The sequence below is a fragment of the Salvia hispanica genome, chromosome 3, assembly GCF_029641045.1.
Source record: "Salvia hispanica isolate PSC_SH4W2 chromosome 3, Shi_PSC_v1, whole genome shotgun sequence".
Lineage (NCBI taxonomy): Eukaryota > Viridiplantae > Streptophyta > Magnoliopsida > Lamiales > Lamiaceae > Salvia > Salvia hispanica.
Window position 1 is genome coordinate 10,278,107 of NC_142694.1, and position 24,370 is coordinate 10,302,476.

Genomic DNA, 24,370 nt, shown 5'->3' on the forward strand with positions numbered 1-24,370 from the left:
ATGTAATATGAAATATTGGATGTATAGAACTAACTAAATCGATTTTCTAACATGAAAATGAAAATGAAAATGAAAATGAAAATGAAAATTAAAAGTCTCCCTAATTTCACAAGAATAGATAGTAGTAATAAATAATATAATTAATATCAATGGATTCCATGTTCCTACCGATGGATTCATTACTTAAATGGTCATTAACATATTGATTCCTCTAGGATTTATCGAATTCATTGAGAACAAATTACAATAATTGTATTGGCTCTAATTTAAATGATACAAACTCATATGCTCATTATAAAAGGGCTTCAGTTGTTTTCAATATTTACATCACCGGAATAACATAAAAAAGTCTAGAATAACAATGTCTCGTGTTTATCTTTCCGTATTGGTCTTGAGTCTCTTGTTTTGTATTGCTCTATCACAAATAGACAATGGAGATTCGACATCATCGGATCTAAGTCTTACCGACAGAATCTTGGATGAAGAAGACGACATGTCGGATTTGCATCACGCACAAGCTCCACACCACCATCGTCGTCGCCGCCGCCGCCACCACCATGCTCATGCTCCTGGTCATGGTCACCACCATGCCCATGCTCCGAGTCCTAGCCACCATCATCATGCCCATGCTCCTGCTCCGAGTCAAGGCCATCATCATGCCCATGCTCCAAGCCCTAGCCACCATGATCATGCTCATGCTCCGAGTCCTAGCCACCACCATGCCCATGCTCCTGCTCCGGGTAAAGGCCACCACCATGCCCATGCTCCGAGTCCTAGCCACCACCATGCCCATGCTCCAGCTCCGGGTAAAGGCCATCATCATGCCCATGCTCCGAGTCCTAAGCACCATCATGCCCATGCTCCAACTCCAAGTCATGGCCATCATCATGGTCATGCACCAGCACCATTAGATGGTTAAGTTTGCACCAAAAGATTCATGAGAGGTGCTTAATTAAAATAAAATAAGGAGATTTATTAGAGGATTTGGTTCTTTTTGAATTCTACAGTCAACTTAAATTTTATATTATTAGAACAACTCATTCACATGAGGTGATTTTAATGTATAATCTGTTACTCCGTACTTATTATAAGAGAAATGTATTATCAGTTGAATTTCGGTTAATATATGTGTTTTAATCACAAGTTCTTTTTGCCGTATATACATTGGTTTATATAAGTCGTAGTATTCTAAAAGTGGAGATAAGTTGAGGGAAAAAAAAGTAGTCGAAAGTCAATTTTTGGTTTGTTATTTATGACTACTTTTCAAATGTTGAATTACATATGACCAATTAGAATATATATAAAATTTTGATGATATTAATAAATAATGATTTAAATATATAATCCTAGTCGATTAAACAATGTTATTTTGAATTTGAAAATTTAAAAAAAAAAAATTGATTACATGAGACAATTGACAAATTTTCAAATTTTCATGTGAGTAACACGTTTTCTTTTTCTTTTTCTTTTTCTTTTTCTTTTCTATTTGAGTTTTTCTTTTCTTTTTTCGTGGCCTAAATTTTTTCATCAAACGATTAGAAATTTCGAGTACCAAAAATATCTGCTGTCACTGTAAAATCAGGAGCAAATTCTGCAGTTAATCAAGCTCGACTAATGGTAGATGATTCCAGAAAAATACGTATAATTCGATCCTTGCACGCAAAGCCTTCTTCCAACCCCACAATTCCAATTCAAAGTGTGATCATAGACGAATTAATCATAATTTCCAACACTGCTCCATCAAAAAAGATTGGTTTTTTATGCAATAAGCTACGAATCGTTGGTAGTTGGAGCTACTGTTTCTCGAAATTACCCAAAACAATATGGTGGTTGTTTCTCTAGCTTCATCAGCGCCGATATTCCACTGCACTGGTAGTAGCTCGCCGCGAATTCCCTTATGCTCTGTACGTGTTTGTGGAAATGCCTCACAAAAAAGGAGAAAAATATCCAGCAATCCGCTGCGCGTAGCTGCGCCGTCGTCCGCTTCTACCGCCGCCGCTTCTGACGAGGATCGAGAAAACGTAGAGGCGTCGATCGAGATCGAAGATTTGGAAGAGGATTCGTCTTCGAAGTTTTCCTGGAGAGATCATTGGTACCCTGTCTCACTCGTGGAAGATCTCGACCCTCGTTATCCGACGCCGTTTCAGCTGCTGAACCGTGACCTAGTTCTCTGGTTCGACAACTCTGCCTCGCAATGGGTTGCTTTCGATGACAAATGCCCCCACAGGCTCGCTCCTTTATCTGTAAATTCGTGACTCAAATCTCTCAATTCTTGAAATTTATGCATACATCACAGTTTTCAAGCTATCAAATTGATTGATTGGTTGTTTATGATTGCGGTGTAGGAAGGGAGGATAGATGAGAACGGGCATTTGCAGTGCTCATATCACGGGTGGTCCTTTGATGGATGCGGCTCGTGCAGCCGGATCCCTCAGGCGGCCTCGCAAGGGCCGGAGGCGCGTGCTGTTAAGTCTCCGAGGGCGTGTGCAACGAGGTTTCCGACCATGGTTTCTCAAGGCCTTCTCTTTGTTTGGCCTGATGAGAAAGGATGGGAAAGAGCTCAAGCCACCATTCCTCCAAAGTAAACCTTTTATGATATTATATTTTTGTTTTATAGTATTTCAACTGAATTTCAAGTAGACTAATATATTTGAGTGTTGGATTGTTGGTGCAATTGATTAAGATTTGTTTTGATTGTTCAATATTGAATGGTTTAACTGGCTTTGTCTCTTTTGGATTGATGGTGAAGGTTGCCTGATGATTTCGACAAGCCTGAGTTTGCATCGGTGACAATTCAGCGCGATCTGTACTATGGCTACGATACTCTCATGGAGAATGTCTCTGATCCTTCCCACATTGACTTTGCACACCACAAGGTAAAACGTTGAGACCTAAAAGAATCCATTTTTAATGAATAGTTTATCATACTTTGTCCCATATTAAGGTATAGATTTGGCTTTGCAAATCTACAAAGTTGTATTGTTATGCTCTATTGTGATTTGAGTTCATCGCCTCCCTAGTCACCTGTGCTCTAATGATTGCTACAAGATGCTCTAGACATTGCATCGCAATCAAGTGAATGATTTGATGCAAGAATAATGTATAGCTTTATGCATTTCGGAACAGATCTTTATGGTTAGCATGATAACAAATTATGATCAGCATGGCTTCATTCATATTAGTTCAATGGTTCCTACTAAAAACAAGATTAGGGTGAGTAACCGGTTATAGGTGATCGAGTAAGGTATAACCGTTGAGTTACAGTTTTTTCGAGTTTGCAACTTACGAACACTATTAACAGGTTACTGGTAGACGAGACAGAGCGAAGCCCTTACCATTCAAGATGGAGTCAAGTGGACCTTGGGGTTTTACTGGTGCAAATGATGGCAATCCAAAGATCAGTTCTAAGTTTATTGCCCCATGCTATTTTATCAATAAGTAAGTTCATCTAATCATCTTTGACAAAATGTAATTGAGTTTGCATATTTCCCTTTTCGGCTGGCTTTGTTCGCCTGCTGCCTCGTGCTGATATGGTCTCGATTTTATCCCCCTCGTTGCTTGAATACATTCAGGGTTGAGATCGACACAAAGCTTCCAATCGTTGGTGACCAGAAATGGGTGATATGGATCTGCTCCTTCAACGTACCAATGGCACCCGGGAAGACCCGCTCGATTGTTTGCAGTGCTCGGAACTTCTTCCAGCTAACCATGCCCGGCCCTGCATGGTGGCAGGTAACATGCAACACAATCCTTTCATCTCCCAACACAATCCATTGATTATTCAACTTCTGATCCATTGTCAAATTAGGTGGTTCCTCGATGGCACGAGCACTGGACTTCGAACAAGGTCTACGACGGTGACATGATCGTGCTTCAAGGCCAAGAAAAGGTCTTTCTTTCACAATCAAACAACAGCGATGTCAACAAGCAATACACAAAGCTCACCTTCACCCCAACACAAGCCGACCGTTTCGTCCTTGCCTTCCGGAACTGGCTCTCCCGCCACGGCAACAGCCAGCCCCAGTGGTTTGGCTCCACCGCCTCCAACCAGCCACTCCCATCAACCGTACTATCCAAACGCCAGGTACAAATTCATCAACTAATTCAACATCCAGAATTGGATTAGCAACAAACTAAATCTCAATTTCTGTCAGATGATGGACAGATACGAGCAGCACACACTCAAATGCTCATCGTGTAAGAACGCACACATCGCGTTCGAGAAATTGCAAAAGCTTTTAATCGGAGCAGCAATCGCCTCCGCCGCTACAGCCGGAATCCCTTCCAACGTCCAGCTGCGAATCATCATCGGAGCAATAGCCATCATAGCCGCTGCATCAGCTTATGCTATACACGAATTAAGTAAGAATTTCGTTTTTGTTGATTACGTTCACGCTGACATTGATTAATTTACCCCATTGTATAAAATTTAATTTCACAATCAAGATCGAATTTTTTTTCCTCGTTGATCCAAAATTGAGCATCTAATTTCATGATCAAACGCCATTTTCTGCTAATTCAGATCGAAACAGACACCAAATGTGGGAAATTTCATCAATTCATTCATCGTCGATACAAAATAAGAATTTAACTAAACCCTAGAAAATCTAAGCCATGAAAAAAAAACCTAAGAGCTGGTGAATTTGGTAACCGCCTTGGTTCCTTCGGAAACGGCATGCTTGGCGAGTTCGCCGGGAAGCACCAATCTGACGGCGGTCTGGATTTCCCTGGAGGTGATCGTGGGCTTCTTGTTGTACCTCGCCAATTTGGAGGATTCCTGGGCGAGCTTCTCGAAGATGTCGTTGATGAAGCTGTTCATGATCCCCATGGCCTTGCTGGAGATCCCGATGTCGGGATGGACCTGCTTGAGGACCTTGAAGATGTAGATCTTGTAGGTCTCCACGCTCTTCCTCGCCTTCTTCTTCTTCTTGTCTCCGGCGGCGGAGGCGTCCTTGGGCAGCTTCTTGCCGGCCTTGGGCTTCTTCTCGGCCGCGGGGGCTTTCTCAGCGACGGCCGATTTCTTCTCCTCCGCCGGCTTCTTCTCGGCGGGCTTCTTCTCTGCCTTGGGTGCCATTAGAGAGAGAATTTGAGAGAGTAAATGGAAGTTTTGGGATTGAAGAAAAAAAGTGCGAATGTAAAGATGGAGGGAATAGGTTGATGAGATTTGGGCATATATAAAGAGGGGCTGCGATGTGATTGGCTGGTTTGGGTGTGACGGGGATCATGCGTGTGGACCGTAGGATGTGATTTGACCAACGGTGCGCGATATTTGGAATCGGTCGTGTTGGATTTGGCGACGCGGATTATGAAGGTGGACCGTTGATGATTATCAAAATAGACGGAGCAGATTCGTTCACGGGAAAAGCGGGGGATTTATGAATGCTTTAGGTTTGATTTCTGCAATTGGGCCGTATTATATCTATTTAAAGGCCCAGATTAATGTTAATAATTTTACAAACAAATACGAAAGCAGAAATAGTCTCAGTTCAAATTTCTTTGGCAATTTCTATTTTCTATAAATAAGTAATTCAACGTAATTATTTGGATGGGTTTTGATAATCTGATTAAATTTAAACCTGATTCAGTATTTAATTTTGTATTATACCAATCTATCACATTACTCAAACTAAATCAGCCTAAGTAATCTTAAACTTGTGTGGTGATTGCGGATCATGGGTTCTTTTTCTTTGTTGGATATATGATAATTACTCTTTCTATTCCACTAAAAAGGTCTATATTATTAAATAACATGAGTTTTAGTTGGAATAGTTATCTGTTATAAAGTAGAATGAAAAAAATGATTGAATATGAGTAGAGAGGAGTGGAGAGAGATTTATTTACAGATATAGAAAATGGACATCTTGAATTAGACAAAATTAAAAATGAAATGTGGACATCTTGAATGGAACAAATGGTGTATATGATTGATTATTTGAATGATGAGATCAGGGATGGCAAAGTGGGTATCGGGTAGTATCTGACCCGATACATGCAATTCTCTGGTGTGGTGCAAGAACATATATTGAACCTTCTAACATTTTGGATATATGATATGCCCGATTATCCATTAGTTATCTATCAAATGTCAATATTTTTAAGGATTAAAGAGAGAAATGAGAGAAGTATATAAGTTGTTATTCCAAATCTATTAATGAAGCGGTAATATCAATCAATTTCCAAACAAGTCTTAAGTCTATAAAAATTTTACTGTAAAAATTTTCATATTGCTATAGATGTAAAAAAATTATTCGTTGTAACTAGGGATATCGTTGATTCATCAATTGGCAATTCCAGATTTAAAAAATTGGAACGTTAATCTACTAATTAAAGGTAGTGATTTTAGGCGATTTTGATCGATTTATCACAAATTAAATTTGAATCAAAATGGATGATTAACCACCCATTATAGTTCAACTTTCGGAACCAAAACCATATTGGTAGAACAAATATTCCCACATGCCGGGTTATGATTCGGCACGTGAGAAGTGTGTAGTGCAGTTCAAAAACTTGGATCGACTATTCTGATTTAACCATGCATCCCACGCGTACCAAATAATTCGAAGTTGGGCTTACAACGTGGGCTGGGCTGGCCCAAAGATTGAGTATCAGTTTACCTCTTTCTCATCACAACTGCTATATTGAAGAGGGAAGAAGGATAACGGGATAAGATTTTAGCTGAATGCAACTGCAGCAACTCCACTGATCGAAATAAATTGCTGATTCTACAACAGTTTTGCGGCAATGGCTTCCACAAGTCTTTCATGGACTTCATCTTCATGGCTTCAGAATCACACCTTCTCCAAAAACACCGCCGCCAAAACTGCCGACGGAGCTCCGCTTCTCAGAGTTGTAGCTCAAAAGAAGGCTAGAAAACTGCGCAAGGCATGCGTGAAATCAAGCTTCATCTTCAATTGTTTGTTTTTTTATTTATTTTATTTTTGTGTTTTCACTCTTAATTTCCCCCTTTTTTGGTTTGATTTAGGTTATACTGAAGGAGGACGTGACAGCTGTGGGGAAAAAGGGGCAGCTGCTGGATGTGAAAGCTGGATATCTTAGGAATTATCTGCTGCCGCTGGGTATGGCGCAGATTGTCACCCCTCAACTTATCAAGTAATTGTTTCACATTCATTTTTTTTTTAATTTCGGTTGTTTTGCTGTGTTTTTCCTTTTCTATCAGCAATGCTGTCGTGTTTCTACTATCTCTGGATTATGTCTTGTTTATATACTTCTGATTATCGAATTTATGAATGAATTTACTTTGTGAAATGAGGTATATGATCAAGACGGATTAGATCATCTTAGTGCAATGTATCTGAATTATGATGTAAGGGCACCTCTGTAATTCATGCTAGATATGGTTTTGTTGCTTATGGTTGGATTCCTCGTAGTAATCCGATCATCTAGAAAATTCTCGAGAACAGAGGGAGGAAGATGTAGTTTTAGTCTTTATTTGATGTGATGCTAAGTAGTTTTCGCGTACAATACGTGATTGATTGATTGTTGTTGCTGATTTTCAAGCACAAGTATGACAGTACGGTTTTTATAGTTTTTCTTGTTTAAAGTTTCTTACTTCTTTGTTAGGGAAATGAAGATGGAAGATGAGAGGATTGAGGCCGAGAAGAAAAGAGTAACTCATTATTTTATTTAGCTGTATATCAGTATCAGATTATCTGAATTTTCCTCACGCTGCTGTATTATGATTATCTAAAATGGAAAATATTTTCTAGTTCATAAATGACAAGTATTGTGGCATAAAGAGGCCAAATTTTGATGATAAATGAGCAATCACAGATAAATTATGCAAAACATAACTACCAGCTACTGCATGATTTCCAAAACTTTATTGATTCTCCCACCAAAGTCTAGGAGAATAAATATGGATAACAAATGTGATGGATGGAAATGTAAAATAGAAAAACGTTTAGTTTGCACACTTGATCAACTATTCATACCGTGATGATATAATATAATTATTGTTATCTAACCGACTTAGGTTTAGTTGAGGGTCACTATGTTGAAGTTTTGAATTAAAGGATATCATTTGAGTTTGTTATTTTCTATGACAATATGATTCTTAGGTTAAAGAAGAGGCACAACAGCTTGCCACGATTTTTGAGACAGTTGGCGCTTTCAAGGTGAAGCGCAAGGGTGGGAAAGGAAAACAAATTTTTGGATCGTAAGTTAACTTTCGCTTTTCTACACGTGCAACTTATATATACAATTCGTGCGGCCAATTGCTGACATATTCTCTTAATGACAGTGTCACTGCTCAGGACCTCGTTGACATTATCAAGGCCCAACTTCAGAGGTACATTTTTTTCAGATTCATGCTTATGCCGTATACTTGTATTGTATGTGGCGACTGTCTCTAAGTAGACTTCAAACTGTTTGGGACTTCTTGAGAATCCATGGTTTGAATGTTCAGTGTCCTTTAACTTATAGCACTCATTCTACATTAGTATGTCATAGACCTTTCTTCGGTTACCATCACATACAATCTTTATTTTTTGTTTAAATGTAGAAACATTTTAATGATTCAGTATCTGCTGTGGAGTTCTTTGCAATCTGCAGAGACTTTGTATCACTAATTGAGATGCTGATGGAAAGTCTTTTAATTGACGGCTGTACATTACATTTGGCTTTAACGTTTACTTTTTTAGGGATGTCGACAAAAGAATTGTCTCACTTCCAGAAATCAGAGAAACTGGAGAATACATTGCAGAGCTAAAACTCCATCCTGATGTCACGGCTCGTGTAAGGGTGACTGTGTACGCTAACTGAGGACATTCTAGGGATACACATAAAAGCCCAAGTTTCTGATTTTGGGGATTTTCTCAAGGTATGTGGTTAATTGGTCATTGAAATAATTTCTGTGTACCCGGGAACCATATAACTGGAATTCCTCTGTATGCTTCTTCGGCACATTTTGATTTACATGTACTTTATGTGTCTGATTGAGCCCCAATGGTCAATTTTCACCTATCCATGAGGGACACCTACTTCTGTTATTTTATTTCCACTTTCTGTGCATGCTTTGAAATAAGTTATATACCAGGCTGTCAATTGACCAAGCCGAAAGACTGACGTGTTTTCTTGAACTCAGTCGAAATAGAAATCAAGAACCTAAGTGGAATAATAGTGAACTAAGTAGAGTATTTAGCCATGCCAAGCTTGAGTAGTAGATTGAATTTATTGTACTCACTTAAGATTTCTGTTTCTTTTCCTTTTCATGTAGGATTCTTCGTGGTTCAAACGGTTATAGGTTTTATGTCTGAGGAGAATTCCATCTCTGTAAGTCTTTGATCCAATGTACTTAGTTTTGAGGCTACAATTGCTTTGGCTTTTTGTATCATATCTATTTCCTGTAATAGTTTATTGGGATTCATTAGCAAATGGAGATATGGAAATGTAGTTGCATTCTTCTATCACAACATCTTCTCACGAGTTTAAAATTATAATCAATCATTTGGTGATCTCAATAGTTTTCTGAAACAACATATAAAGAGATACAGGCTGGACATATACTCAGTATCTGAAACAGCTAAGTTCATGTTACATAAAAAACTTATCAGAATCCCTTGTAGCATCTCTTGTAGATAGTGACCGATATCTCGTTGATAAGAGTTTATCTGGAACTTAAGGTCATTTTCCGCGTTCTTCTCCTACCATCTGCTAGTCATTTCATCAACCACCTTTCTGATTTTGAATTAACAGTTACACTCTACATGCTTTTGTCTGCTGAATTCATGCATCATTTTTCAAGAATTTAGATTGGGATGAGATATTAGTAACAGACAAAACATTATAGTTAAATTAAATTCAGCAATTATTGAAGTAAGTACAACTGTGGTTGGTGGTGAAGGCAAGAATCTCACTCCAAATATATTTAGTAGAACTGTTGAATTAGTAACAATAATTGTGTAGTTGCTATAAGATAAGACTTACCTAATATATATTGCGATGTTCCCACTCTATCAGGTCAATTTTTATTTATGATTTAGCTCACAACTTGTCCTTTGATATTTGAATTATGGAAGACAATTATGTGTTACTTTTTTACTGGACTAATATCAACTTTTATTTGTTTTTCCTTAAAAGATTTATTTTCCAATCTTAATTTAATGTTGTATTTTAATTCAATAAACATATTGCAGGCCCCCTTTAGAAAATAAACATATTGTCGGTATGATATCATTAATATGGCAAAAGTTAGAAATCACGATAATTAATAAACAAACTATTGTTTGAAACCAATAATCATGTTCGCACGATACATTGTCTAATATACACACTGAGAATTGATACATTGTTGGGTTGGTAAACCCTTCATTTTTTGGTGTTCCACTTTAGGAGTTTCGGTTGGAATATTCCATAAATATTAGGCCCTCTATTTCATTAATATTTTTTTACTCACATTTTATATAAAACTAATGTAAAAAGGTAGGACTCACATTTTAATATTTCTTTTCACCAACTTTTCGTTATATTTCTAAAAATTCATGCTGAACTCAACTATGATTCTTAAAGTGGGACGAAGGGAGTAGTTTGTTAATTTTTGACATGGCACTGAAATTGACAAGAGAACTGAGAACCAACCACGTGTCAACATGAGAGATGTGCCACGCAAGTGTTCACTAATATGAATTGGTGATTGGTAAGTGATCAGAACTTAGGAAGCCATACTAGTAGTGCTCACTGAAGAGTGCTCATGTTTTTATTGTGTAAATTAATCTAGTTTTACAATTGATGACCATTGACTTTGTGATTGTTAAAAAGTAAATTCATTAATTTACTAGAACAAGTTGTGAAGCAGTACTAATTAAGGTGTACGTACTTTATTATTAGTATAAGTTGTAAATGGCCATTAAAACTTTGGCCAACATATCACTTTTGCGTGTGAAATAAAATACTTTTGCAATTCGATTAGTTGTCACACATCTTTAACTCAGAAATTAGGCAAAAGGATATAACTAATTTTTCGGCCGACTTCAGAATTTGTGGAGGCCAATTTAAGAGGAATCGATTTCAACAAAAAAATATAGTAATCATTATGAGGTGTCAAGATGGAATTGGTATCACTTATAACAACTCATCTCTCTTATAGATATATATGTCTAATTATTTTTAAATCAGTCAAATTATGGCATGTCTTCGCCTTTTAAAACTAAGTGACGAATAACGAAATTTCTAAAATTCGAAATTGTTTTATGGTGATTTTTGAGCAAATATGATATCGAGTTGGTGCACACACATAAAATTTGGTTAGATGAGACATGCCATAGGACATCTAAGAATTTTTTAAATTTTATGATTTGTCATTTAATTTTTTTAATTTGTGGCACACAACAGAATTTGTTCCAATATATTTGAGTCATTTCTATTTATGCTAAAAATTTACTTTACTATCAATTCCACTTAAATCACTAAACAACACCTCCTAAATTTCGATGCCCAAAAAAAATGAGTCTAATATCTTGAATGGAGAGAATACCTATTTACTTATTTTTTATAATTATATAGGTTTTGTGTGGGTGAGATATATAATTTTTTTTATAAAAATGACAAGCTGTATTCTGAAGCAACATCAAATTGCAAAAGCTTAACCAAAAAGATACTGAGGCTGTGCATCACCTAATTAGTTTGATTGATTATACTGTATGTCTAACTAAAAAATTAAGTATTACGTTTACTCAGTGTTTTCTTTGGTAATATTTTTGCTTTTCTTTTTTATGCTAGATTGGTGGTGACAGGTGAGCAATAATATTGGACCATTGCAATTTAGAATTTCATAACTTTATAATACTCCAACAAAATAAATGTTTTATCATGTTGAGCACTATCACTACATGAATACATGATATGTACATGTGCTGGCAAATAAAACTATCATGGATTAAAAATATTTTAAATAGGTCCTGATTAAAGTGGTTTGGTTGAAAAATTAGGAATTAATCAGTCCAATAGTTAGGTGTAAATTGGTGGGGTTAGACCCTGAGAGCTACAAGTGCAGTGAGGTAACTGATAAAAATAAAGTGGATTTAGTAACAAATTGATGTCAAAGTGTATTTAATGGAACTAATTAATATATATACCGAAATTAAGAATATACACACATATGATTGACGGTTCGAAACTAACTTTTCTTCGAGTAAAAATTCTATGATCCGAACGCACTACTCCCTCCGTCCCAAGATATTAGACGCATATACCATTTTGGAGTGTCCCAACATACTTGAGCCATTTAGATTTATAGTAAAAATTTACTTTATTACCAATTCCACTTACCTACTAAACAACATCTCCTAAATTCTTGTGTTCAAAAGAAAGGGGTCTAATATCTTGGGACGGAGGGAGTATTACGCAGTGTAGCTAACTAATCGGAATTGCAAAGGACTTGCAATTCCTAAATAACCATCTATTCTTCTAACCATGGAGTGTTTTTTTTTGTCATTTCTAATGAAATGGAAATAATTCTCAACTCCTTTGCTTTATCTTCCTTTTCAATATTTCTAAAGTTTGTATTTTGTTAGTAGTTTTGTACCACTTTTTTATCTCTTCCATCTTTTATTATCATATGATGCATTGTGATCCACAATAAATATCACATGCATACTGAATTGAGAACTTTCACGTCATCCACCACACGTAAAATAGACTGAAAAACCCACTCAACATCCTTCCGCGATCCACACTATTTCACTCACTCTTATCTCACTTTACATACACAAAAAGAACATGAAAACTACATTTAGTGAATAAGAAACAAAAAGAGCATAAAGAAATATGCATCATGACTCACTTTTCGTGAATGAAAGGCAACCATGAATTGTGACCACTTGATCACTCCAATATATTTCAATTCCAAACGTAAAAACCAAATTAAATATTTGGCTCGATTCAAAGAATTGCTGATCAAATTAAAATTTTTAAATGCCACTTATAATATCATAACACTATCCAAATTTTAAAAATTATAAATAAATTATTCACAATAATTGACCGAAATAGTCAGCCCTCCCTCAGTAGTGGCAATCCACCACCGCCGCGAAAATAAGCCGCGGCTTCGAGAACTCCTCCGGCGGCGCCGGCAAGTTGAGATCCAACGAGAACACATTCCGATGACGATGATCGTGATCGCTCGAATCAGAATCATCGCCACTTCTCGCCGCCGCCGACGGTGGAGGAGAACGGTGTCGTCTCATGTGGCCGCCCAGCGCCTGCCCCGACGCGAATTCCGATCCGCAGATCGAGCACTCGTGGATTTTACTCATCTGAAGCTTTATTGGAGGCGGCGGAGTGTCAACAATCGTGTCGAATTTGCCTAATTTCGCTTCCTCCGGCGGCGGCGGTGACCTAATTTTGCGATCGAGTAATTCCGCGGCGGAATTAGGTTTTCTGTGGCTGGTGCGGTGGCCGCCTAATGCTTGAAAGGAGGCGAAAGTGCGGCTGCAGGTCTTGCACTCGTAGGCGTCTTCGGCGAATTTCCGGCGGGTGGATTGGGGGCGGAGGCGGCCGCGGGCGAGGAGGATGAGGCAATTGGCGAGGTCTTCGTCTTCTTCTGTGTTTGTTGATGCAATTTCAGTGGTGGAGGGAGATGAATTTGAATCGACGGCGGAGGGGCGGTGGCGCTTGGTGCGCTTTCGTTTGAAGACGGCGTGATCGTTGGAGGCGGAGAATTCTTCCGAGAGATCGGTGTTCATCGCTGTGGGAAAGTGGAGAGGAGCGATTAAGTGTGGACGAGAGAGAAATCAATACGAGTGTATATGTATTTATAGTGTTGAGTATAAGTAGGATTAGTGATTTAATTAGTAAGATGATTAAATTGGTGAATGTGTGAGAGTGTGTGGAGTGAAAAGCAAAGCATGTTATTAGTTAGCTAACAAGTAGATTGTGGCCACCAATCTCCTTGCCTATTTCCAACTTTTGGCCGACTATGACCATATCATTTATGTGTTATGTGAGTTTGTAAGTTTAGGCTTCAAATGCTCGTAAGACTTGCCGATTGCATGCATTTTGGACTACTTTGCAGTGCGATCTGCCTCACTCCCCCGTAATAGATGATCTGTTCTCGCATCTCACGTCCGACCACTATTTACGAATGTCCTTCTAAGAGTTGAGTTTTATTTTTTTCTTAATTTTGCACTAGCCACTACGCACACCAAAGATTAGGTTTTTTTCTTTTTCTTCATCATCATTTATGTTTAATTTATGACAGTAATTGCTATCTCAAAAGAATTTATTGCACTTCAGTTAGTAATTAATTAAGACCAAATTTTACTTGTGGCAATGAATATATGCACATTCAATGCAAACGTTATACTAGTATATTTCTTCAAAATTAAAAATAAATGCAAAAAATGAAATACTATACCTTCACCCTATATAGGCTTTAGTTATACTGTAAAGATTAGTGTGTGGTGATGAGCATATCATACGTATCACTAAATTACATACATGCATAATTATGGAAACCAAAGCAATTAATTAAATTATTTCTAAACACGTCTAATTACTCTAATTTTCAAAATATTTAAATAACTTCTTGTAACAACGGTTGTACTACTAGAGAAATATAAGTAGCTATCAATTTATAGTGTTGAACTGTTGATAGCCCATTGTAAAATTTTATGCCTAATGCAATATTGGAGTGGCTCAATAAAGCCCACAATATTAGGGTACTCTACAGTACCAATATAATTAATGTGAGGAAGGATACATTGAAGTAATAATTTTTCTATATTTAATTAATTGTATTGGTTAAAATTAATGGAATGCCGTATATCTATAGATGAAACTGATTTTGGAAGGGTCCTCTTCTAATGCTTTCAGTATAATAATCCCAAAATGAGACTGAATTTAAACCCTTAGATCTTGAGATGAAAAATTGAGATTCAATTAAAAAAATTATCAACAAATAGAAACAAAAATTTCAACAAAAGGGTACAATGGTCAATTCAGGTTAAACTGAGCGTGGGATTTAATATTGGTTCTCACCGTATGTTACACTTCTTCACCCACCTAGGGGTGGTTCGGTACGGTATACCGTACCGGGAGTGTCATACCGTATACCGTACCGTAAGTTTCGGTATACCGGAAATTCGGTATGACAGTTTTTCATACCGTTACCATACCGTGTTATCGGTATACCGTACCGCATTTCGGTAAACCGTACTTTTGCGGTATACGGAACTGCGATATGGCATTCCGATATACGGCAGATTTAGAGATTTGAAAAAATCGACGGTATTGACTGTATGCCTTAAGTTAAATCTTCAAAATTTGTTTTGAACTTGATAAAATCTCAACAAAAACAAACGTAATACATTAATTATGCAGCAAACGACTTCAATTTGAGTTCAAGGAATTCAATCGGAAGTGATTCTCCAGAAGATGCATAGAAAGGTATTTTTCAGTTTTAGTTTATGATTTCTAATCTCTAACAAATTAGGGTTCAGTTTTTGATAATATATGTTTAAAAGGTTTCAATACTTGTTTTGTAGTTAAGTTTGTTAAAGTTAAGTTTGTTAAACTCTGGAAATGGATTTTATAAGGAAGATGAATCTTAAATTTCTATGTTGACTTTTGTTGGATTGATTTCAACTATCATGAGGATGATAGAATCTTCAGTTTCTGAATGCTTGAATTTCTGTTGATATTAGTTTGTCAAATCATAAGTTGATAACTAATCACACACTGCACCTTTATCAGATTATTATAAGTTTGCTATATCCAGACAAAATGTTGTGTTAGCCATATATTGATAATGTCTTACATATATATTGATAATGTGTTAGCTATATGTTGATAACTAATTACACACAGCAGTTTTTGTTTGCTACACTTTATCATATCTAGAACAAATGTTGATATTATGTTGCATAAATGTTGATAATGTATTAACTATAGGTTGATATTTGTGAATTCAAACAGTTGGTTAGAACCATTGTGGTACTTGACACAAGTTTCTTGAGAAACTAATTATCATGGTTTACGTTTACCAAACTTAGTTACCAATTACACGCGCCGCAACTTTTTGCGTCCTATATATAATACAAATATTGTTATTGAGTTAGCTAAATGTTGATGATGAGTTAACTATATGTTTATATCGAGTTAGCTATGTGTTAATAATGTGTTAGTTATATGTTGATGATGTCTTAGATATATGTTGATATTTGTGAATTCAAGAGCCTGATAGAATGATTGTAGGACTTTACATAAGTTTGTTTCTAAATTAATTATCATGGTTTATGTTTACCAAAAATACAGCTACAAGGAAAAGATCTAGACCACAGGAAGATGAAGATAACTTTACAGTAGTGAGAACTTAAGGTTTTCTGCTAAAAAAATTAAAAAGGCAAAAGCCGCAAAATAGAAACATGAAGATAAAAAGAAGGAAAAGGAAACTGAAGGAGATTCTTCGGTAACGAGAACATAAACAGAAAATGAAAAAACACACAAGGAAAAGGGAGTTGCTGACGATTCTTCACAAGAAACCGAAAAGGCAGAAGGTGGAGAGAAGGAAAACAGAGGAGAATGCAGGAAAACAAGTGAAGAAAGAAAAGCCGGAGAAGGATAAAGACGACGAGGAAACAAAAACATTGAACATAAAGAGGGCAACTAAATACTTTGTCGATATGTTGGAACATTTAATTGAAAAGCAAAAGGCTGCTGCAAAATTGATGTGAAAGTTGTTACCGCAACTTGGGAAAAACGGTAGGAGATTTGTAGGATTATATGTTAGCTAAACTTCTTTTGTGACTATGCCGCCATTGAACATTTTGTAAGTAGAAATACTAAAGACATTACCTATATCATTTTGGACATGTTACGTGTGTACCTTTTGTCAGCATTGAGAAGTATCGGAACTCATCTATAAAATATTAAGAAGTACATGATTTGGTATTGTTTCAATGTTGTGTTGATATTATTTTGTTATTCACAACTATATTGAGAATGTGTATAAGCCAACTATTGAGAAAGTATACATGATTATTGAGAATTCCAAATAGTTATGTTGAGAATTTATGCACGATTTATTGAGAATTCCAAATAGTCATGTTGAGAATTTATACACGATTTATTGAGAATTCCAAATAGTTATGTTGAGAAATTATACACGATTTATTGAGAATTCCAAAGAGTTATGTTGAGAAATTATATATGATTTATTGAGAATTCCAAATAGATATGTTGAGAATTTATACACCATTTATTGAGAATTCCAAATAGTTATGTTGAGAATTTGTACACCATTCATTGAGAATTCCAGATAGTTCTGTTGAGAATTTATAAAGTTGTATTGATGTTCATTTGTTTACAGATAATTGAAAATGTAAGCAACACGAAATATTTTGAACAAACTTAATAGTTAATAGTATATGGAAAATAAAATGAGATAACATTCAGAACATAACTTTGAGATTATTATTCTTCCATACCAACATGGAACCAAGAATGCTAAGGAATATCCAAACAAGGAATTATGTATGCAGATAAATAGTGATATGAACAATTGATTTATTCTCTTTGCTGCAATTCCTTGAATCATGATACCATTTTATAGCATTTTCCACATCGTCTAGGAGGTTTAGTTGCCGCCTTCTTCGCCGCCTCCATCTGAGAAGGCAGCATGGATCTAGATCCCTTACATTTCACCATATTTGGTGGATGAGCATGTCATCAGGCCTCACAACACCATACAATTCCTCAAATCTCTTCTTTTTCTCCAACATCATGTATAACATCAGGCCTCACATTACAGAAGAACCATCACCAAAAAGCTGATTTCCAACATCCTCAACGTCGTCCTCGGCTCTTTGTACTAATTTGTATATTGTGTGCAGTTTGTTGATGGCATTGCGCTCATCATCGAAAAAGAAATCTATAGATAATAAACAAAATAATATCAACTCAATAAGCAAAAACTATAAATTATAATAAATCAATGTATAATACTTGTCTGACCCTGAAAAGTTGAGCTCGAAGAACCAACTAAATCGGGTCACAAAAATCAGGTTACAAAAATCAATAAAAAAACACTTCTGTCATGCAATCAGATTCAACTAAAAAACATTCTTGTCATACGATCAGGTTATAACTTCAACCAAACACGTTACAAAATTAATAAACAACACTTCAATCATAGAATCGGAGTATGCTAAAATGTTGAATTGTATTCAAACATAATAAAAACATAGTATCAATAAATTACATTGCAATTTTCAATGCAGAGCGTATACCTTAAGACATACAGGTTAAAACAGAGAAAAACAAAATTGACCGAATGTATAAAACAAATTGTGCTAAAACACATTAACCTAACATTAATCAATGAAAAAAATGCTGAAAACGTAAACATACATCAGAAACATGAACATTACAATCAATTGATCATGAGAAAATTAAAAAATTTACTGACAAATATACAAAACATCGAATGAATCGGAAACTTGAAGTACAAAAATTGAGAAGAGGCATATCGATCGATTCAAAATTAAAACATAAACAACACAATTATTGATACATACCTGCCATTATTGAATAAAGACAACAATAAAATAGCTCGGAGAAGATGAAAAACGCGATAAGCTGATGAGATCGGCGAAAATCGAACAGCGTGAATCAATTCCTCAATATTAATGCTGCGTGATTCAGAGAATATGACTTTGGAAACAAAATATTCATGATTTAAAGAGTAAATTTTGAAGATACGATTGAATCTGGCATAGAGAATATAGGAGAAGAGAGATTTTAGGAAAGAAAATATGAGTGGGATTGGGAGCATAGTCATGTACGGTAACTTTGATAGACTAAAATACCCTTTTTAGATTAGTTTAACTAATTAAAGGAGAAAAAAAAGATAAAATCTAAGCTAATCTAGCCCTTAGATTAGAAGGACGGAGGGATATGATTAAGTCTTATTTTGGGATTAGTAATTAGTTAGCATTTGATTATGACCCGATTTTGGAATACTTATACTAGTATCTAGATTAGGGATGTCAATTGGGCTAACCCGCTCGGGTTCAGGCCAACCCATTCGGTTTATCGGGCTATTTGGGTGCGAGTTATTCGGGCTGTGGATTTTTCGGGTTATAAATTTTTGGCCCTAACCCTAACTCTTCGGGTTTCGAGCTAACCCACGGGCTATTCGGGTCAGAAGTGATATTATTTGTTACTTTCTATCCAATTCAATATTCTAATTTATAAAAAAAACAGATTGTCGTAAAGTGAAGTATTATCAAAGGGATCAAGAGAAGAAAAATAATAGCTATTGAAAATTGAAACAAAATACATAAACATATCGCTCAATTAGTAGCACGTGTGAATATGAATACAATTAAATGACAATTAAATGGAAATCATGCATTTCAAAAGGAGTTAAATAACGTTCTTAATTGTTTACCCGAAAAATAAATTCTACGAAATTAAAAAATATAGTATAGATAATAAGTATGTCAAAAAATAATTTCTATGGACTTTAATATGATTATACGAGTACATATTATGATATTAATATACTCTATATTTCATTTAACCCTAACTTTTAATTTGAGAAAGAAGATATAATTACCATATATAGGTTCATATGCCATATATATTTCATATATATAAGTTTATAAACCCAAAATTTGATAATATTTTTTTTAAATGCTCAACCCATGGGCTAACCCGCAACCCACCTGGGCCAGCTCGCATAACCCGCCGACCCAAACGGGTCAGGCCGTGTAGCCCGGTTATGTATTTGGGTTACAATTTTCCGGCCCTAACCCTATAATTTTACCGAGTTATTTGAATCGACCCGCGGGCTTCGGGCTAGATTGACATCCCTAATCTAGATGCAAGGGTAAGTAATTATTTATTGAGTGTACCCTAATCTAGATGCAAGGGTAAGTAATTATTTATTGAGTGTAGGAAAATAATGGCATGATAAAAATATACTACTATTAAGATATAAGGATAACTAGAAGATGCGAAGTGACGTTTTTTAAAGTATAGTGGGTTAGACACAATATTTTCTCACAGTTTTGCCAACAAAAGTTGCTAAATCACAATATTTCGTCAGTCTATACCAGATTCGTGAATGAAATTTAAAATCACAATTAAACTCAATATTGTTTTTAGTGTATTTAATCAACAGAGTTGGATAAATGCATAAAACACACGTATTTTAAGATTTTAATTGAGTGTTTAGTTTATTTTCATAGTTAAAAAAACATTCATATGTTTTAATTATTTTTATGCTATTTGTGTTCTTCACGTTTATCACTCTCCTTTCAACTAGTTTTCTCTGTATTTGATAAGTTGACGTTTCTGTATCATCTTTTTTTTTAATCTTTGATACTAGCATTAACTATAATTTCTTTTACAAGACACACATTATAGTAGAGGATTGAGATTGGGTTAAATTTCAAAGCCATCCGTATAAAGACAAAATTCCTATGAAATTCATCAACAATGGACATGACTGGTTGAAAAAATATATTCAAAAGGAGTCAACTTTAATTAATTACTTACACTTGTGATATGTGGAACAACTACTCCTTAGGCTTAGGCTATGTTAAGTTGTTAACCATAAATATCTTGTACAACTTATTTTATTTATGGCTAATTTTTTTCGTAAGTTATTTATGTGAATTTAGTTTAAGCTAACTTTTTAATCAGAGAGAAGCTAAATCGGCATGTTTAATTGTTCATAGTGGTGAAAATATTAGTATTATTAACATATCGTGAGATTACTTGTTCAAATCTATTTTAATAAGTTCCGTATGCAAACAAGGGATAAGTCTATTCTAATTTTCGATATTTTGAAAAAATATTATCAATTCATGTTATTTATCAAAGACAAAATTGCCAACAAAACCATAAAATATTTCAAAAATACAAGTAAAGAGGACAATTGAGAAAATTGTGAAGTTATTATATACAACCATTTTTTAAAATTGCAGGATTAACCAGAATTTGACAAAACTTCCCAATTTGGACTTTTAAAATCCCTCAAAATATCTCAAACTAAGTACTCCTAATATCCATATAATTATATCACTCTATATAGTTCAACTAACCTAATATTAAGTGGCAAGAAACTGTATTTTCTATCTTTAGCTTTGTAACAAGGATCTTGTGTCACTTTCGCTAATGTTAGGGCGAAAACACTGCTCTCAGTTCTTGCAGTTCCGAGGGCACCTTAATAAGGCGTCTCGTTCATTAAACATACATCTGACCGGAAACTTTTACCAAATTAAACAATTTAATCCCGATTTTATTTCAATCCAAACCAATTCAGGCAGTAGCAATGGAATACAAGCTTAGTATCTATCTGGCACACAGCTTATGCACACAACATTATTCGTTGACAATGAACAATGCCACTTATCTAATACTGCTGCTACCACAAGCCTCTATACGAACCACAGACAGATACAGAGTGCACAACGGGGTTGACTTTCTGAAGCATTGGTATAGTTTAGAGGGGAGTCAAACCCACAACCCCTGCACGTTGCATATAAAAGAAGGTATCAATCAGATGAAGAATGTTTGGTAACAAAAGCACACAAATTTGGGTTCTATAAAACATATCACCAGAAATAAACATGATATAATGACAAAAATAAAGATAAAAGCAGCCAACCAAGCATATAATGAGATGATAAAAGAACAACTTGAAGAGCTAAAAGAGAATATAAGAAGGCCAGATTTAGTGATGTAATATGTTTTTGACTAGGGAAAAAGATAATTTTATGGGGATGAATTTCAAAAAAAAGTCACAAAGTTTAAGTCAAGTTTTAATTGCAAAACAAACTTCTTTTTTGGCTTTTTTGGGCCAATGTCTGTGATGCGGCACCCCAAATTTGTAGTTATCTCACCCTATGGAGACACCCCATTTCTATCGGATCCACCGTGGGATTCCACTTTAAAACAAAAAATATGAGCCTGAACGAACATGTTTTAGGCCAAATTCTTTTTCAATATGAAGTAGCTCTACAACTTTTAGGTTCTCAAGAGCTATAAGATTAGTAATTAGCCGTCACCATATATACACACAACTGAAATCAACACAGACAATTGATACAAATTATGTTTTAGTTGAACTCAAGAAAAAATGGTTATGAATAGATTCGATATTTCTTGATGCTGAAGATCATGAGAGAGTTAAAATTCCAGACCCAATATGATATATTCAAATGCAGCAATGTCATGATTCAGGTAGTAGAAAGTTTGAGCTAGCATTAGAAAAAAAAATAGCCTACCACAAGCCAAGCGCCCTCCAGCATTGCCAGTAGAAAGACTGAGCTCATGACCACCTGCAGTTAAAACAATTCAATGGAAGATGATTAAACTCGTACGCTAGATGGTAATGATATATGGTGACTTCAACTGCTGCAAAGGAAAGTGAAATACAGAGACGACTGTAAAAACGTCATCATTTATAACTAAAATTAATAAATGTACCCTTTCCAAGATCATCCTCGAGTTCATGAACCACGAAGGCTCTTCCAACAACTGCGTTAGGACCAGTCAAAGGGATCTGCAAAGTAAATGCTCAGCTTATATTTTTAATCCCAAAACGAACAATCATTAACTATTTAAATCCTAAAATCCTGGCATCTAGAGTGCTACCTGAGAGTCCACTATTGTTGCCTCAGCCACGCCTATGTCAATTCCATCGCATCAATTTAAAAAAATGAGAACTTGAACAAATGTAAGATATGGCATTAGAAATGTGAGAAGAAAAATAATACCCTCGGCGTTGGCAATTATGTTTCCCAGATCACCCGCATGACGGACTTCATCTTCAGGAGCTCCATGTGTCAAACCATTCGGATTGAAATGTGGTCCTATCAATAGCAATTATGCTCATTATCAAGAACTAAAATTTCAAGAACAGAAAAAGCATTTCAGCTTATAAATCAACAAAGTCCCAACCTGTTGAAATGCATCCATTCGTAGTGTCACCAAACTCGTGCTACATTCACATCAGGAAACAGAGCTTTTTAGATTCATAACTTGATTGTGCAAAAATTTCCCGATTTTATCAGCTAAAAACTAATCCAGCCCATCAAAAACACACTCACCAGATGAAATCCGTGCTTGCCCGGAGCGAGCCCGGTGATCCGAACATTAACAGTAGTTGGTCCTACGACGCCAAATAAGCAAACAAAATGAAAGTCAAATATCACAATGTATGCTGATATTGATAATCAGACAACAATTTGCAGATCCCATTTCACGAAATTGGATAAATAACTAGAACATCAGCAGTATAAGCACGAAAGCAAACATAAAAGTAACGAAGCGAAGATGTTCGACGAAATGACTGAGAGTGAAAGTGAGCTTACCTTCGCCATCCTGGGTAAGAGTGACAACGCCCTCGACGCCGGAAGTCCCCTTGAGGACGGCGACAGCCTTTTTGGCGGCGGATACGACGGCGAGGGGCTTGGGGGCGGCGGCGGCGGAGAGGGAAAGAAATGGGCGGATTTTGGGCTTGAGAGCGACGCCGTGGAAGGAGGAGTGAAATTGGGGCGATTGTGAAGAGGTGGAGGAAATGGTGGGGAAGAGGAGAGGTTGGTGGGAGGCGGAGGCGGCTGCAAGAAGAGAGTGTGCGGCCATGACTGCGAGAGCTGCTTGCATAGGATTGGATTAGGTGTGTGTGAGAGTAGGCGAAGAGCCGAAGACTGCTTTTATTTGTTTCTTTCCCTTTTTTCGCCACGTTTCTATTTTGTCGTCATGTTCGGGCTGGGCTTTTACTTAAAGTTCAATGTTTCGAAGATTGGGCCATTTGATTGGACTTGTATGAATGCTATTTTCGATTAGGCTTGGATTTCAATAATATGAGAAAAACATTATATATTCATAGGGCTACGATGAATTGAGATATTTTATATTAATTGAGAAATAAAATGCAATATCGGTCACTCATCTATCAATATATAAAGTGAAAGTTTTTAAGAAACTTTTTAAATACCAATTTTGCTCTTTTTGGTGGGAAAACTGTTCACTACAACTGCCATTGGTTGTATTAAAATATGTATTTTAATTGTAAATCTAATTGTAGAATTTTCGGCCATTTATGGAAAATTGTGTAATGGCAGACCTATATATGTTAAACTGTAGACCTACATTTTATGTTTAAGATGCATGACTATTTTTGTTAAGAAAAATATTACGGTTTTTGAAAGTGGAAGCATCGAATACTATTCTATTACAAAAAAAAATCAATTCTTCCATTTTACTAAAAGCTGGCAATGATCCATTCTCTCCTCTTTCCAAAAGATCTTAACCTGAAAAAAAAAGGAGTAGATTATATGTTTAAAATATCAAAACAAATAGTACTATTATATTAGTATAAAAAATCAATTCTTACATAAAC

At 35.8% G+C, this 24,370-nt stretch overlaps 5 protein-coding genes across 5 annotated transcripts; 2 read left to right on the forward strand and 3 right to left on the reverse strand.

Moving 5' to 3' along the window:
• The first annotated feature begins 1,569 nt into the window (after nt 1-1,569).
• On the forward strand, nt 1,570-4,461 carry ACD1 (Pheophorbide a oxygenase family protein with Rieske 2Fe-2S domain-containing protein). Its single transcript, XM_048113589.2, has 7 exons — nt 1,570-2,243; nt 2,346-2,581; nt 2,750-2,876; nt 3,302-3,438; nt 3,573-3,732; nt 3,809-4,084; nt 4,155-4,461. Exons 1-7 carry the CDS (start codon nt 1,824-1,826, stop codon nt 4,407-4,409), a joined length of 1,611 nt encoding a protein of 536 aa, XP_047969546.1. The 5' UTR covers nt 1,570-1,823; the 3' UTR covers nt 4,410-4,461.
• Nucleotides 4,462-4,542: 81 nt separating this feature from the next.
• LOC125213193 (putative histone H2B.1) lies at nt 4,543-5,145 on the reverse strand. Its single transcript, XM_048113590.2, has one exon. The coding sequence runs from the start codon at nt 5,072-5,074 to the stop codon at nt 4,628-4,630; it is 447 nt and encodes a 148-aa protein (XP_047969547.1). The 5' UTR covers nt 5,075-5,145; the 3' UTR covers nt 4,543-4,627.
• Nucleotides 5,146-6,649: 1,504 nt separating this feature from the next.
• RPL9 (ribosomal protein L9) lies at nt 6,650-9,431 on the forward strand. Its single transcript, XM_048109353.2, has 7 exons — nt 6,650-6,882; nt 6,983-7,110; nt 7,582-7,627; nt 8,079-8,176; nt 8,261-8,308; nt 8,661-8,839; nt 9,236-9,431. Exons 1-6 carry the CDS (start codon nt 6,742-6,744, stop codon nt 8,779-8,781), a joined length of 582 nt encoding a protein of 193 aa, XP_047965310.1. The 5' UTR covers nt 6,650-6,741; the 3' UTR covers nt 8,782-8,839; nt 9,236-9,431.
• A 3,492-nt stretch (nt 9,432-12,923) lies between these two features.
• Nucleotides 12,924-13,894, reverse strand: LOC125212684 (zinc finger protein ZAT5-like). Its single transcript, XM_048112914.2, has one exon. It carries the CDS (start codon nt 13,698-13,700, stop codon nt 13,020-13,022), a length of 681 nt encoding a protein of 226 aa, XP_047968871.1. The 5' UTR covers nt 13,701-13,894; the 3' UTR covers nt 12,924-13,019.
• Nucleotides 13,895-21,241: 7,347 nt separating this feature from the next.
• Nucleotides 21,242-23,653, reverse strand: CSD2 (copper/zinc superoxide dismutase 2). The gene is made up of 8 exons (XM_048117292.2): nt 23,340-23,653; nt 23,076-23,137; nt 22,927-22,966; nt 22,743-22,838; nt 22,621-22,652; nt 22,453-22,528; nt 22,251-22,304; nt 21,242-21,492 (listed from the first exon to the last, which is right to left on the reverse strand). The coding sequence occupies exons 1-8, from the start codon at nt 23,629-23,631 to the stop codon at nt 21,467-21,469; spliced, it is 678 nt and encodes a 225-aa protein (XP_047973249.1). The 5' UTR covers nt 23,632-23,653; the 3' UTR covers nt 21,242-21,466.
• Nucleotides 23,654-24,370: the final 717 nt, after the last annotated feature.